The 16173-nt window shown below is 41.3% G+C and overlaps 2 protein-coding genes and 1 non-coding gene across 4 annotated transcripts; 2 read left to right on the forward strand and 1 right to left on the reverse strand.

Moving 5' to 3' along the window:
* On the forward strand, positions 1–10216 carry pck2 (phosphoenolpyruvate carboxykinase 2 (mitochondrial)). Of its 2 annotated transcripts, XM_026364304.1 has the most exons (12): positions 1–465; positions 4983–5195; positions 5324–5508; positions 5708–5778; positions 5932–6067; positions 6149–6336; positions 6429–6591; positions 6680–6895; positions 7161–7298; positions 7803–7898; positions 8050–8556; positions 9563–10216. In XM_026364304.1, the coding sequence occupies exons 1-11, from the start codon at positions 434–436 to the stop codon at positions 8517–8519; spliced, it is 1908 nt and encodes a 635-aa protein (XP_026220089.1). In that variant the 5' UTR covers positions 1–433; the 3' UTR covers positions 8520–8556; positions 9563–10216. The 2 variants fall into 2 exon arrangements, with proteins under 2 accessions (XP_026220089.1, XP_026220088.1); XM_026364303.1 differs by lacking the exon at positions 9563–10216 and having other exon boundaries at positions 8050–9474.
* A 1410-nt stretch (positions 10217–11626) lies between these two features.
* trnac-gca lies at positions 11627–11698 on the reverse strand. The gene has a single exon. It is a non-coding gene; the product is annotated as a tRNA-Cys (tRNA).
* A 206-nt stretch (positions 11699–11904) lies between these two features.
* pomp (proteasome maturation protein) lies at positions 11905–14021 on the forward strand. Its single transcript, XM_026361348.1, is given in 7 exon segments — positions 11905–11944; positions 11947–11981; positions 12267–12364; positions 13158–13218; positions 13357–13458; positions 13540–13633; positions 13724–14021. Coding segments are annotated over 7 exon segments (498 nt in total). The 3' UTR covers positions 13792–14021.
* The last annotated feature ends 2152 nt before the right edge of the window (positions 14022–16173 follow it).

The following is a 16173-nucleotide window of genomic DNA, read 5'->3' on the forward strand; positions in this document are numbered from 1 at the left end:
TGTGTGTGTGTGTGTGTGTGTGTGTGTTGTCGCTGGGTTGTGCAGGACCTGTGGAAACTTGCATCATCCGGACGCTCCGTGCTGTGGAGGAGAGACAACGCAGCGATGTGGACAGAGCCAGGGGACAACAAGTAGACCTCCTCCTCCTCCTTCTCCTGAGGCCGACTCTATAAAGCAGCTGCCGGACTCTGGGGGACGCAGTCGGCCAGGACAGCGTCCGCTTCATCGGTCACATCCAAGTGTAGGAGTGCGAACAAAGTGCAAGGTCCCGTGTGTGAGCAGATATGAGCTGTGAGCAGCTCTAGTGGTCCTCACTTCTTGTCCTCACTTCTCCTCACTTCTCCTCTCTTCTCCTCACTTGTCCTCTCGTTACCTCTCCACACCACTTCTGTGTGCCTCCTTACACGTTTTCTAAGGTTGGTTTGCTCCGGAGATGTCGAGCCTGTTACTGGGAGTTCTCCGCAGGTAAGTCAGTGAAACTTTTGGATTTTGTTTAGTGATTTTTAAATCGTGTTTTCGGCTCTGAACGTTACACTTTACGTCATTAATGTGACGTTACGTCGCTTAAATAAAGCAACTTCTAACAGGAGAGTTACAGCGAGGCTGAAAGGTTTTTAACACGAGTTCACATATGTTAACATACAAAATGCCAGTTAATTAAATCAGTTTGAACGATGAATGTTACATAAATACATGCAGGGTTTTAAAATGTATCCTGGTAAACGCGTGTAGTGTCAATTTAACCTTAATTTGAACCATTTTGTCATAATCCTACCCAGTAGTGGACAGTAACTAAGTACGTTACTTAAATACTGTGCTTAAGTACAAATCTGAGTGATTTCTACTTAAGCATTTCAATTTTCTGCTGCTTCATATTTGATCTTAACAACAATTCAGAGGTAAATGTTGTACTTTCAGCCCACTATATTTATTTGCTAACTTTAGTTACTTTTTACGTTCAGATTAGCGTTACAAAATGCAATCCAACCATCCACTGCTATGTAAAGTCGTTATTAGACTAGATTAATGGTTGGAATTAGCTCCGTCTTGATCAGCTGCAACATTAAAGTGATGAACAGAATAATGCATCAGTAAATATTATTAGACAATAATCTATTCATTGATGTGAAATGATCCACTATTGCACAAACAAAACTGTACTTTTGGTGCTGCAAGTAAACCAGTGTACTTTTACTAACGTACCATTACGAATGCAAGACATTGGATTGAGTATTTCTACACTGTACTAGTTTTATTTAAGTAAATGATCATGTTCCACTACTGGTATTACTACTTTTTCTGAGGATGAAAGAGGAAGCATTTTTCCATGTGTGACCTTGCAACATAACATCCATTTTGATTCTTCAAGTTGTAGCTGAATAAATGTACATAATATACAGACACCTTTCCAATAAAACAAACCCTTTGACAGTATTTCTTTTATGAAAGACGGATATTTTAAGCTCTTTTGTTACTATAATAAGTCTAACCTTTATTGTGAAATCTTGATTGTTTTCAGCTGCTGTGCCGACTGCAGCCACAAACTTGTCAGACTTGATCTCAGTGACAGACTGAAGATCAGATGACACAGAACGAAGGCCTGTAGTTGTCTTTACAGATCAAACAACAGGCCAGAGTAGTTTGTGATTTGTGAGAACATCTTCCTTCAGGTGTTCATCATGTTCATCATGCCACATCACACAGGAAATCGGGGGCTTACAGTGAGCGCTCCATGGTGTTTGTGTTTGTGTGTGTGTGCTTTTATAATGGCATTAAAGTCTCTGACTGCCACCATAGTAGGGCATGTGAGTTGGTGACAGAAGGCCGTGTGTGTTTTGTTTGTATTTCTGCTTGAGAGCTTGTTATTGGCTGGAGTCATCGCTGTTCTATTTGCCTGAATGTCCTGGAGCATGTTCCTTGTTTCCCATTTACTCATCATACCTTGTGTGAGGCTAATGCATGCAGTACGTGTATACCTATATATTCTACGTGATATTCTGGCGTGTCTTTGCTACGTGTTTGTAGACTCTGCCCTAAAGAGACTATTGACCAGGATCTGTCAGGGCGGGCAAGGGGGAGTGTAGGTGTGTCTGCACGTTGTGTGTGAGGATTGGCCTGCTGGTTGAATGTGAGGTTGGAGGAAATGTTCAGCTGTTAGGAGAATAGATAACTAAGATATGCTATCTGTTCCTTGATATTGTTTGCCTTCTGTTCTGGGTCCTTAACTCCAAAATTGACCTTATAAAACAGAGAATTACGTTCCCTGATTCACTGTTGCAAATGTCTATTGAGGTCTCAACAAATGCACGCTCAATGTGTCAAATGCTTATGCTGACAACAAGAAAATATGTGATAATTCCACTCTAGGGCTTTTGCTGTCATCTTCTGTGTCCTGTCGGCTGTGGCCAAGATTAGGCCAGAAAATCAACAGTAAGCAAACAGTTAGCTTGTGACAGGATGCCACATCTTTTGATGGAAATGAAAATCATCAACCTACAAAGAGCTGTATTCAAAGTGGAAAAATGATGCAGCAGGTTAGTCTATTTTGCTGAAATTTTATTGCAGCAACTCAGAATGCTACTCAGTAGTTTTATCGCTCACACATGCTTGTGTGCATTCCTGACCTCAGGGCATGCTTCTAATGAGACGACTGATTGTGTCCTGGGGTATCACCTCCCAGATCTGTACCAGGGCATCACCAAGCTCCCAGCACCCTGTGTCATTGTCTACCCTGTAGAAGTCTGTACATCCCTGCATGGATATGTCTCCCCAGACCATCACTAACCCACCACCAAACCTTCTGGCAATGGCACATATTAGTGTGTCATCCTGAAGAAGTTGAACTGTCTGTGCAAACTCTGTAGGGTCCAGACATCACCCCATACTACCAGTAATAGAAATATGTGGCCTCCACCTTTAAAACTATGGGGATTGTCTCATTGTTGACCCACTAGTTCACCTGTTGTTAATTTCATTAACATCAACATGAAACAGATGAACAACCCCCTCTAAACTCTAAATAAAAAGTCTCTCTTAAATTATTTGAGCAATGCCTTAGCAGGATTATTTGCTTTGTCTTCTGAGGGCTTTGGCTGTGCTGGGGAGATGGCAAATCACAATTTCCTTGAAGGAAATTTTACACCTGGGAAGGGATCTTTGGTTCTTGGTAGTTTGGAAACAAACTACCAGGAACCTTCAGTGTAATCACAGACATGATGGTTCATCAATTATCACAGACAAAACAAGGCCCATTTTATTTTTTCGTCTTCTGGAGTTCTTGAGTCTGCAGTACTGCTTCTTTCGTTCCAATTTGGTTAAATCATGTATTCATTTAGTTTCAAAAAGTCCCCTGAAAGACGTTTCCTTTTACACCATCGTGACATTGACATTTGTTTTTGATAATGAAAATTCTTTAGAGCTATTGGATGGATTGACATCATGTTGGTGATCCTCTGACTTTCACTATTAATGCAGCTAATGATCTTGTGTTCCAGCTGTGTGCTGTATACGACTAAGTGGCTAATGTTAGCATGCAAACATGCTCAGGATGATGACATGAAATTCAGTTGTCTGTGTGCTGAGTCTGCTTTTTTAGCACAACTGGAGTGTGTTCATGATTAATTTTTCTGGTGCAGTAGTTTGAACCCTGAGACTGGCATTAACCTGTTCTCAGCTCTTTTTTCCTCTTCCTGTTAAGTAATGACACATTGTTTTCTCTCAGTGTGCATGGTGCCCGTGCCCTTTGTACGAGCCGACCAGATTTACGTGCTTACCTGCATGAAAGATTAGATGCATGAATCCTTAATGGCATGCTGACAGGACAACTCTGTTTCTGTCTTTCAAACAACAGATAGTGCAGGAGAGGTTTCTACTTCTAGACTTAGCCATTGTTTTAATTAACTAGCTATAATTGGAACTTGGCTCTTTAATTACAGTTCATCTGGATTCCTCACTTAGCATACAGAATACACATTTTATATTTTTCTGAAGATATTATTGATAGTCCGTCAATCTAGTCCGAATATTACTTCCATAGTTAGTGCACACAAGCTTGCATAGCAGCTGTCCTCTCAGTGGCTTGTGTTTGTGAATATCATGCTGCTAACAGACAATAGGCTCCCCCTGTGTGCCTCTTTATGTGGGGACAGAGGGTCCTAAGTTGTCACAAGGCACCAAAGTCCTCTCATAACTATGAGATGATCCTCATCACTGCTGTGACATGGAAAATGTACAACAACAAAAAATAACAGCAAAAAGAGCAAAAGAAGCAGTAGTTACAATCAGTTACAGAACAAGAAATACCTTTAACAAGACTCAAAGAGCATGCTGATCTTTTTTATTCTAATGATTAATAAAATTGTAATAACTGGAAAGACTTTCTTTGAATCACTAAATAAAGTATCTCCAGCTGATCCAGTGAGGACCATCTCTCTGCACTACACTGTGGTTAGAACCAGGTCATCCAGATGATCTGAAGTCATGTGTCTCCTGGTTATGGCAATGCCAACATCTCAGAAATGGCTCTCAGATCACACACAAGCTAATTCATCTATTTAATATGACTTAAAGTTTGTATTTATCCTTTTCCACATGATGGAATTAGTACTTTTTAGGGCTGAAAAGATTAAGTAGAGATCTCTGCTTTAAAAATGTGTCTGCCATTTCCGTTTCTGGTTGTGTACGGAGTTGCTGCCAACTCAGCCACAGGATATTGTAAATGTAAATTCTTATACACAAAATGAAATCTGGTTTTCTTGCAGAGACGACTGCTTTAGTATCATTTCACTGACTTCAGCTCACTGACTCTTCTGTGTTTGCTAAAAACCTGTCAGCGTGAATATTGTAGACTTGACAATAACAGTGAGAATTCTTGTTTGAGTGTCTGTCATGGTTTAGATTATATACAGGAGTCCACTGTTACTTTGCTTTGGTTACCACTAAGATACAAAATACTAACACTCTCTTTAAATGCTTAAATGCAGGCATGGGGGTGTTGGGGCAGGTATCGGGGTCCGGTCCTTGGCCTCCATCCCCTCGCTGCCCTCTCCTGTGGCAGACTTTGTTAAGGGAGCGGTGGAGGAGTGTAAGCCCGCCGGTGTACACGTGGTGACAGGAACACCAGAGGAAACAGCCAACATCTTAGCAGGTCTGGAGAGGGACGGAATGGTCAAGAAGCTTACCAAATATGAGAACTGGTAAGGGCTTTACATACAGCACATGGATGCTTTCAGTGGTGTGTTGCTCTAACGCCACATGTATTGTCTTCTGAAACTCCTTAGCTTCTCTGCATCATACTGTGTTTTTTTTTTTCTCTGTTATGCAGTTGGCTGGCTCGTACAGACCCAAAGGATGTGGCTCGAGTGGAGAGCAAGACTGTAATTGTGACCAAGAGCCAGAGAGACACCATTCCCATCCCAGCTTCAGGAGTGAAGAGCCAGCTTGGTAACTGGATGAGTGAGTCGGACTGGCAGAAAGCCAGAGAGGAGCGGTTCCCCGGCTGCATGGCAGGTACGTTGGTGATTGGAATTAATTTTATCTCTTGTTGCCAGGAAATCTCTGTCAACAGTGCTTTTGCAGATTTCACTTAAGCAGCTAGGTGACAAGTTAAACCACTCTGGCTCAGAAAGGACAAGATTTACAGGGAGTGTCTGTGTCACTTGTGTCCTGATCTGTGTTAGGATCCTCTGCTTCTCGCTCCTATCTGTAGGTCGGACCATGTATGTGATTCCCTTTAGCATGGGTCCTGTCGGCTCCACTCTGAGTAAATACGGTGTCCAGGTACTGACTATGCTCTTCTAACTGCAGTACTCCTGCTTTGCTTCATGACTGTAATTCATCTCTTTAATGATTTATTACTAAAGAGTATATTAGAGTATTTAATGCTGATCAGTCACTTTAGAATGTCCTTGAAAATGTTCGTTCTCCTTGAAGGTGACGGACTCACCATACGTTGTGGCCAGCATGGGTATAATGACACGTATGGGGACACCTGTTCTGAAGAAACTGGCTGAAGGAGTGGAGTTTGTCCGCTGTCAGCACTCTGTGGGGCGACCTTTCCCTCTCAAAGGTGCACATACCAAGAGCCTTAAACAAGTTATATTACTGGATTGCTTGAAATTTGTATAAAAGACAAACTGTTCCTCTCCAGCCCCCCTGGTCAACTCGTGGCCCTGTAATCCAGATAAAGTGCTGATATCTCACCTGCCGGACAGCAGGCAGATCTTGTCCTTCGGCAGCGGCTATGGAGGAAACTCTCTCCTGGGAAAGAAGTGCTTTGCCCTCCGCATCGCCTCCCGCATCGCCAAGGATGAGGGCTGGCTGGCAGAGCACATGCTGGTGAGAATGGCACATTATGATTGACTTAGATTTTTCAGTGATTTGATAAGTAAGTGTGACAAATGAATGACAAATATTCACTCTCTCTTCAGATCCTGGGTATCACTAATCCTCAGGGAGTAAAGCGTTATGTAGCGGCGGCCTTCCCTAGTGCCTGTGGTAAAACCAACTTGGCCATGATGAAACCAACTCTGCCAGGCTGGAAAGTCGAGTGTGTGGGAGACGACATTGCATGGATGAAGTTTGACAGCCAAGGTGACAGTGAGGAGCAGAGCTCGCACACACAGGCTTGCTCTATTGGCCTTTGTGTCATAGTAAATGTTTATGTCACACATCTCTGTAGGTAAACTGAGAGCTATCAACCCAGAGAACGGTTTCTTCGGCGTGGCTCCAGGCACCTCAGACAAGACCAACCCCTACGCCATGGCCACCATTGCCAAGAACACAGTGTTCACCAACGTTGGTGAGACCAGCGATGGTGGGGTGTGGTGGGAAGGACTCAGCCCCCCTTCAGCAGGCATTGCACTCACAGACTGGCATGGCAAAACCTGGAAGCATGGTAACAAACCCACACAGTGGTTGTTTTTATAAGGACCTCAAGCTTAGGTGTGCTGCTTTTAGTTCAATTCTTGAATTGTGTGTGTGGTTCTTCTCTACACTGGTTCATTATTAACAGACTATATCTGGCATCTGAAGAGTGTACAGTGCCATCTAGTGCTGTGATACCTCAGTGTTGGTGTCCTGAAGATCATTATGAAACATGATATTCATAGTTCTTGCACTAAGTTGCACTAAGCAAACTCCCGTTTTCTCTCTGTAAACAGGAAGCTCGACTCCCTGCGCGCACCCCAACTCCCGCTTCTGTGCCCCAGCAGGCCAGTGTCCAATCATTGACCCCCAGTGGGAGAGTGAGCAGGGTGTTCCTATAGACGCCATCATTTTTGGTGGCAGAAGGCCTGAAGGTTGGTGCTGATAGTATTTGTTTTTTTTTTTTATATGATGTAACTTGGCATTTTGCCTTTTATGTTAGTGACAGGAAACATGCAGAAAGAGGGAGGGGAGTTGGTAGTTCAAATTACACAGTTTAGATCTGGGTCTGAGTCATAAATGAAAATAAGCAGGATTGAGGTCACACTGTAGAAAACACATGTTTAGTTAACTGCATGAAAACTGAAATGTATATTTTCTGGATTAATTCACTTTGACTTCTTCAAGTAAATAATTGAAAAGGATGCAAAGAAGATGCAGTGTTCATGTATGATGTTCCAGTTTTTTTCCAGTGTTTTACAGAGTGTGACAGAACCAGTGTTTAAAACCCAGTAAATATAGTGAGCACAGTCTGCTTAACACAACATAGTGCTAGTTTTGTCTAATCTGCGTAAATACTGTATAAACATGAGAAGTTAAGGAACATATCAAACGGGGGTATCTGTGCACTAAATATGATCAAATGTTGATGGTGTCAGGAGTTCCTCTGGTCTACGAGTCTTTCAGCTGGCAACACGGAGTCTTTGTTGGAGCTGCAATGAGGTCTGAGGCAACGGCAGCTGCTGAGCATAAAGGTACAGACTTACACACTTAGATTTTCATACATTCCAAAATCTTGTAAAGTTAAATATCTATTATCTCTATATAAATGTCTTACCCATCATATACATTGCAAAGTTGTGTATTAGATTTCATAAATTAGATTAATTAAATTTGTTCTTGCAGGCAAAGTGGTCATGCACGACCCCTTTGCCATGCGGCCGTTCTTCGGCTACAACTTCGGCGACTACCTCGCTCACTGGCTGAGCATGGAGAGACGAAAAGCCCCCACTCATCTGCCCAAGATCTTCCACGTCAACTGGTTCAGGAAGGATCCCAGCACCGGCGCCTTTCTCTGGCCCGGCTTTGGCGAAAATGCCCGTGTGCTCGAGTGGATCTTCAAGCGCTGTGGCCGGGAAAGGGAAGACGAGGCGGCCAAGAAGAGCATTATCGGCTGGCTGCCAGAAGACGGCACCATCGACACTAAAGGTCTGAGCAGCAACGTGGATATGGGTGCCCTGTTCGATGTGCCTAAGCCTTTCTGGCAGAAGGAGACAAAAGAGCTGAGAGCCTACTTTACCCAGCAGGTTGGAGCTGATCTGCCAGCTCAGGTGGAGGCTGAGCTGAAGGCACTGGAGGACAGAGTGCACAATTAAAACCTGAGTGACCCGGAAACAGGATCAGATCCTTAAGGTGCAATTGGATTCACTGACTGGGTTTACATACATACCGAATGAAGTTCTGAATCAGGGACCTGTACCATGAAGCCGGATTGGCAGTTTATCAGCTCTCTTTGAGCCCAACTCTGGCTCTCTTGGATCTCCATGGTAACCTCTGTTGCACTTCTAACCAGGCTAGCCTCAAATGATCAAATCAAAACCTCAAACAGCTCACCTAGCCAGCCAATCAGATCACTGGCAAAACACAAAAATCATTCATACAGGATCCTGACAGGGTCGTGATTTTACAGTAAAGTTCTGGGCAAATAAAGAGCAATAGATAGATTTAATAAGAATTAAAGCACACAATAAAAAACATAATGATGATTAAACCTTCATTTTAACGACACAAAGATTCTTACAATCCTATTTTTGAATTTCTAGACAATCCACACTGAAACGTCCCTGGGGATTGTAAAATGTATCAAACGTATATTAACAAACAAACAAGTATTACTGTCACATTTTATCTGCATCACATATTCAGAATACTTTTAGCATCAGGATAAAGAGCAAAAATAAGATCCTAATCTACTTTTCTACTTTCCACAGTACTTTACAGCTTGTTAATGTGTTTTAGTTCTGTGATCATATTGTTTACAGTGCACCCAGTGGAAAATTAGTTTGCTTATGGTTACCTGTATGTATTCATTGCTTGGTTCAGATCATGTTGCTTCTTTAATATGTAGCCAGAGGAAAACTCCAGACTTGATGGGAACAGGCTCCATGGTACCAGTTGTCAGGGAGACCACTGTTGGGTTCTGCAGAGCTGGACTAAGCTGCATCGGTATCATGGTACAGACCCCTGGTTAGCTGCAAAAAAGTGTTTTATACATTTAAACATTAATTCTGGGTTACACACAACTCTATACATTAAACGGCTTACATCTCATTCCTCTTCTCAGGTTTTCATTACATGACATGTAGGTACAATCTAATGACAGTTTTTTTGTTTTTTTTGTTTTTTTTTTTTTAAGCAGTGCCTTACCTGGCAGGCTGTGTGGACTGGCTAGAAGGCTAAGGCTTCACCAGAAAACAACTAAGCCAGTTTCTAACTTTATTGCTGACTCACTTTTATGAAGAGAAATCACTTGAGAATGAATTTCGAGTGGAAATGGAAGAGAAACTAATGCAGTACATACCTTTTGGACACTACTTCACACTAATGCTGCAGCACTAATTCAATGGTGCTAGGTTGGTGGTGGCAGGGAGGGAGGTGTGACTCAATATGATGGTTAGAGCACAGTTAACACAGCTTGGCAGTGCCTTTTGAGATTTTCTACAATACAGTAATCTAGTATGCTAATGTTTACAGCCTGAATCCCAAAGATCTTTTTTTAGGTAAAATAATGACATCTATATTGCCCCCAAAAAAAGATTTAGGGTGAATTTTAGCACCAGCTGGTTTGATAAAATATTGGCTGTCTCCTGTGCCCTACCCCCGTAAACAAGGTTACAGGTTTCCAGTGGAGCAAAGGATATGTACATAATTCATTTCATGTTTGTGATTAAATTGGGTGATTTCAGGTGATGAAATGTTGGACCAATTAATGCGACTGAGATCATGAAGCATTTTGCGAGGTGTATGGCAAGGTTTTTGTTACAGTTCAATGAATAAAATGTCTTCAAAAGCAGAGAAGGTGACTGGTGTGTATTTTTGCATTCAGTGAAAATAAATTGTGTGACACAGTATGTAAGAAAACAGAATTAAAAAGGCAATTAAAACCCAACTAAAACTCTCAAAATAAAACATTTTCTTGTACTACTGTGGTTCTGGGTATGTGCAGAGGTGTTTCCAGTCTAGGAATTTAGAGTTTTGCACCTATCATATATAGATTCTGCAGCAGGATTTGCAGTTTTGTCAAGTGTGATGTTATCACAAAGCACTTTAGTAAGGAAGTAGTAAACTTCTGTATTACTTAAATGTGATTAACTCTTATAATTACAGTTTGGCTTTCACAAAGTGCAAGTAATTACCTAAAAAAAAAATTTAAAATTCTTTGTTTAAGTTGAGGTACTAAATATGTGCTCTAAAATGTAGACTACTTACAAAAGTAGAAAAAAAAGTATTACAAACAAGATTAAATTTGATGCTGTCGATAAAATAAATGTACAGTCCTAGTTCAGACTTCAAGGGTTGCAGGGTTGCCGGAGGTTATACCAGCTGTCAATGTGCAAGGTGCAGGGTACACCCTGTATAGGTCACTAGTCTATCAAAGGGCTCACAACAGAGACAAACACTCACACATACGGGCAATTTAGAGTCACTAATTAGCCTAACTGCATGTCTTTGGACTGGTGTTCGAGGAAGCTGCAGAACCCACAGAGAACATGCAAACTCCAGAAAGACACCTGACCCCCAGGTCCTTCTTGCTCTGAGGCAACAGTGCGAACCACTACATCACTGTCCAGCAGCAACCTTTCAAAGGTAAAAATTATGGCAAAGAATATTTATAGTAATTCATATTTAAAGGGGAATTACACATTAAATTTGTGCCTCATCTCTTTCTTCCAAAGTATTAAAAAAAGTGATATATTTATGTAGTGACAGCTCATTAATTCACAATAATTCATTAGTTGATTGTAGTCAATTACAAATCTACATGTGCAAAAAGTAACTGGTAACTAAAACTGTCCTGTAATGTTTAATGAATTCAAAGTAGCATTAAATATTGCTCCAGCACAATGTTGATCGTACAATTAAAAGTAAAGTACTATACTTTACTTTTAATTTGCAATTTGGGTATTTTATGTGAAATGTAAAAACCATAACATAACTACTTGATTTTAGATGTGTACTTAGAGTTTATACAGACACATTCCCAGATTATTATTAATGCAAACCACACACTTTCCTACTGTATTTACCCACCGGAGTTCGTTGTGGAGTAGGATTTGGACACATAAACAATGTAATTCTAATAAAGAATGGGCAATGAGATTTAACAGACAATAATATATGTGCACCAGTAAAACAAACATGATAATGAAGGTTAAAGAACTGAAGTTCAGGAAAAGTCCGATCACAATTATGAACAGAAAAGAGGGGGCACCCGGATTTGAACCGGGGACCTCTTGATCTGCAGTCAAATGCTCTACCACTGAGCTATACCCCCTCACACTTAACTTTCTCGTGTGGGCCACCTTTAAAGCCATCTATCACCCGTGGTCATTACTATGTTAGATTGTTGTGATAGTATAAGATGTATTTGGCCATAATTGACGACAAACCAACTACATATAGTTTATGTCTGTGTTACATGTCAGTTTGCGTCACGGTACTTTGTATTTAATGTGTTAGCTAGCTAGCGGCTAACACCGGATGTGTCGTATTGAGAGCGCGACGCAACCGGATATTGAAGTGAGAGAAAGGAAAGTGGAAGAAACGGAATCACAATGGTATGCTTTTGATAACATGTCTTATAATTATCATTTTACCTTCGTAACCCGATTCGAAACCGTGCTGTTGTTTTTAGTATCTTTACGCGCATTTATTTCACCTCTTCGCAACTTTGTCTTGTCTGTATGAGCCTTAGAGACCAATAGTTGTGAATCTGATTAGTCACTCGAGCTAATGCTAGCTAGCGCTAGCATAAATTCGGCTGATAGTATTTTAAACTCATTTGTAGTTAATAGCTTGATATTAACAAACGTTATTGACTGCTGTGTGTGTTTTTTTTACAGAATACCCGAGGACTTCGCTCTCAGCTGAAAGACAGTGTACCTGTGGCTGGTTTGTGTCCACACGGAGCGTTTGGAGTCCAGGACGCTCTGCGGAGCGGGTGAGACACGGAACACCACTCTGACTCTTGTTATAATACAGGTTCTGTTTGCACAGACACAGGTCTGGATGTGTGTCCGATTATAAGTGAGCAGAAAATATGGGACAAAAACCCGAACACATGTTTCAGTTTATTTAGAAACGGTGACCACAGTTCAATAAGTGTCTCACTCAGTGGTCACAGATCTCTGTTCATACTGAAGAGGTTCTAGTCAGTAGTGTTAGTTGATGACATGTGGTAATGTTACAATGTAGAAAGTAACTATTGGCTGAGTTTTTAACCTCTGAAATATCAGCATCTGCCTAAATAACCTGGAGTCTGACAGCTCTTGTGTCACTTTTATATTACTTTCAGCATCTGTCACGTATTTGCAAACTTATTCCTCTAAGGTTGTCTATATGATCCAATCTTAAACCACAGGACACATGTCTGCTGTCTGTTCCTAGCGTACAGAAACATACAGTAAGATTTCACGTTTTCTGCTCCAGCAGAGGAAAATTTAGTGGAACAGTCTGGTGTCACAGCTTGAAGGCTTCAAGGCTGCTGTATACCCTGGAGCTAATGATTCTTTACCTACTAGTCTCTGTTCACAGCATATTTTAGCCTACTTAATATTGACTTATAGCTTCTCCTCTCCTTTGGTGTAATTAAGCTTTTATACACTGTTGTATGCTTTGATTAGTGTGTTATACAACAGTTTTACAGTTTAGTCCTTGATAGTTGACTGTCTTTGTACCAAATCAAATGTACGTGGTTCTGATCTCCACCTGCCTGTTTTCTCATTTTGCCACAGCTTTACCAGTGTCAAGAATGAGCTCCTTCCCAGCCACCCACTGGAGCTGTCAGAAAAGAACGTGAGTAGCTTTGAATTGAATTTTCCTGGTGTGACGTTACATGTCTGACCAGTAGATCTTCCTAATTATGTAAAGTTTGTTTGAAATGTAACTAAAAGCCATTTATACTAATTATTGTAATTATAATCATTGTTCCAGTTCCAGCTGAACCAGGACAAGATGAATTTCTCGACACTCCGAAACATCCAGGGCCTTCATGCACCACTCAAACTACAGATGGAGTACAGGGCAGCCAGACAGGTAACTGCATGTCCCAAATTCACGTCCACAGTCCTGATGTCCCTCGTCTTTTTCACTGACATCTGTCGTTTGTCCTTTTAGATCCAGCGCCTGCCTTTCTTACAGAGCTCAAACCTAGCTCTTGACACGCTGCGAGGCAGCGACGACTCCATTGGCTTTGAGGACATCCTCAGCGGTGAGGAACTCTACCCTCCTCCTTTATACAAGCCTCAACAGTCTGAACATGAAATCTGACCGCTGTGCTGTGTTTGTGTCTACCTTTCAGATCCCGCCCAGAGTGAAGTGATGGGTGAGCCTCACATGATGGTGGAATACAAACTTGGACTGTTGTGAAAGAAGACGGAAACAGATGCACACATAGATTTAGTTTTATTATTTGTCAGCATACATTTGTTTATTGGCTCAAAAATTAGGTTGTGGAGAACATTGAAGCCAGCTGTGTTGTGGTAAAGACCAGGGCTTGGTGTGAGAGTTTGGGAGTGATCCAGTAAATGACGTGGTGCTGCTCCTGTATAATTCCAGTCTGGTTGGCAATTCTAATAAACTTCATCACCTTTCTCGGCTGTATTCATGTTGTCATTCTGGAGCTCCTTCACCAACAATGGTAATCTAAAGTTCTCTGGAAATATGTTTAAATGGTTTTAAATACAGTTTTTAGTACAAATAATTATCTGACTGTGAGATCATGGTTAAAACAGTAGCTGTGGCAAATGAAACAAATGTTGGGAGCTATGGTGCTCAAGGGTTTTACGCATTATTATTATGGGGGATGAAAAGACTAAAGTGTAAATAAATAAATGTAGAAATAGATACATAAACAACAAATAAAGATAAACTTAAATAAAAGAGTTTATACAGAAATAAATATCTAAATAAATAAATACATCTAAGATAATACATAATAAAATACAAGAATAAATTAAACTAATTATGTATTTGTAAATTGCAGTACCTGTACACTTGTTCCTACTATTCCTCTTTATACATTTCATTTGTTTTAGCTTTTCTGTGTATGTATAGTAATTGGGTGGTGGTTATTGAGCATACAGACACCAAAAGAGAATAAATACATGTTAAATATATAAATAATGTGTAAAGAGGAAATGTTGAAACAAACGTAGACAACCTAAAATATTAAGTCACATTTATTTATGCCTCTATTACTTTCTCTATGTATCAATTTGTTGTGAAGTATCAATATATCTTTTATTATAGATGCGTTTTAAGCATGAACATAGATATAGAAGTGGGTTTCTGCTTAATGAATGATGAAGAGCGACATCTAGTGGCTACACGCCATCAGAGCAGCTTTATTGCTGAGTGAATACCACTGGACTGGAAGTGTCGGAAGAATCGTTCATCCCGTCACCAAAAGGATCTCATCACTCACATCATTCACATCACTCTCATCACTCTCATCACTCTCATCACTCTCATCACTCTCATCACTCACATCACTCACATCACTCTCATCACTCCCATCACTCTCATCACTCCCACCCCCCCCCTCACTCGCATCACGCTCATCACTCAACATCATTCAAATCACTCGCATAACTCACATCACCTCCCATCACTCTCATCACGCTCATCACTCACAGCACTCTCATCACTCCAGCACTCTCATCACTCACATCAACGCCCAGCACGCACATCAATTCACATCACTCTCATCACTCACATCACTCACATCACCTCATCACTCACATCATTCACATCACTCACATCACTCGCATCACGCACATCCACCTCACATCACTCTCATCACTCACATCACTCTCATCACTCTCATCACTCACATCACTCTCATCACTCTCATCACTCCCATCACTCTCATCACTCCCATCACTCTCATCACTCACATCACTCTCATCACTCTCATCACTCTCATCACTCACATCACTCCCATCACTCTCATCACTCTCATCACTCCCATCACTCCCATCACTCTCATCACTCTCATCACTCTCATCACTCACATCACTCCCATCACTCACATCACTCCCATCACTCTCATCACTCTCATCACTCACATCACTCTCATCACTCTCATCACTCACATCACTCTCATCACTCTCATCACTCACATCACTCTCATCACTCACATCACTCTCATCACTCTCATCATTCGTATCACTCTTATCACTCACATCACTCACATCACTCATCACTCTCATCACTCACATCACTCTCATCACTCTCATCACTCTCATCACTCTCATCACTCACATCACTCTCATCACTCACATCACTCCCATCACTCTCATCACTCTCATCACTCACATCACTCTCATCACTCTCATCACTCTCATCACTCACATCACTCTCATCACTCACATCACTCACATCACTCTCATCACTCTCATCACTCACATCACTCATCACTCTCATCATTCACATCACTCTCATCACTCACATCACTCACATCACTCTCATCACTCTCATCACTCATCACTCACATCATTCACATCACTCTCATCACTCATCACTCACATCACTCTCATCACTCCCATCACTCACATCACTCTCATCACTCACATCATTCACATCACTCTCATCACTCATCACTCTCATCACTCTCATCACTCACATCACTCCCATCACTCATCACTCACATCATTCACATTACTCTCATCACTCATCACTCCCATCACTCACATCACTCTCATCACTCACATCACTCACATCACTCTCATCACTCTCATCACTCACATC

Source organism: Anabas testudineus, chromosome 2 (genome assembly GCF_900324465.2).
Source record: "Anabas testudineus chromosome 2, fAnaTes1.2, whole genome shotgun sequence".
Classification (NCBI taxonomy): Eukaryota; Metazoa; Chordata; class Actinopteri; order Anabantiformes; family Anabantidae; genus Anabas; species Anabas testudineus.

Coding starts and splice junctions, on each gene's coding strand:
- pck2 (XM_026364304.1), top strand. CDS start 434: ATGTCGAGCCTGTTACTGGGAGTTCTCCGCAG. Junction 6,337..6,428: donor GGCTGGCAGAGCACATGCTG/GTGAGAATGGCA, acceptor CTCTCTCTTCAG/ATCCTGGGTATCACTAATCC. Junction 6,592..6,679: donor GATGAAGTTTGACAGCCAAG/GTGACAGTGAGG, acceptor ACATCTCTGTAG/GTAAACTGAGAGCTATCAAC.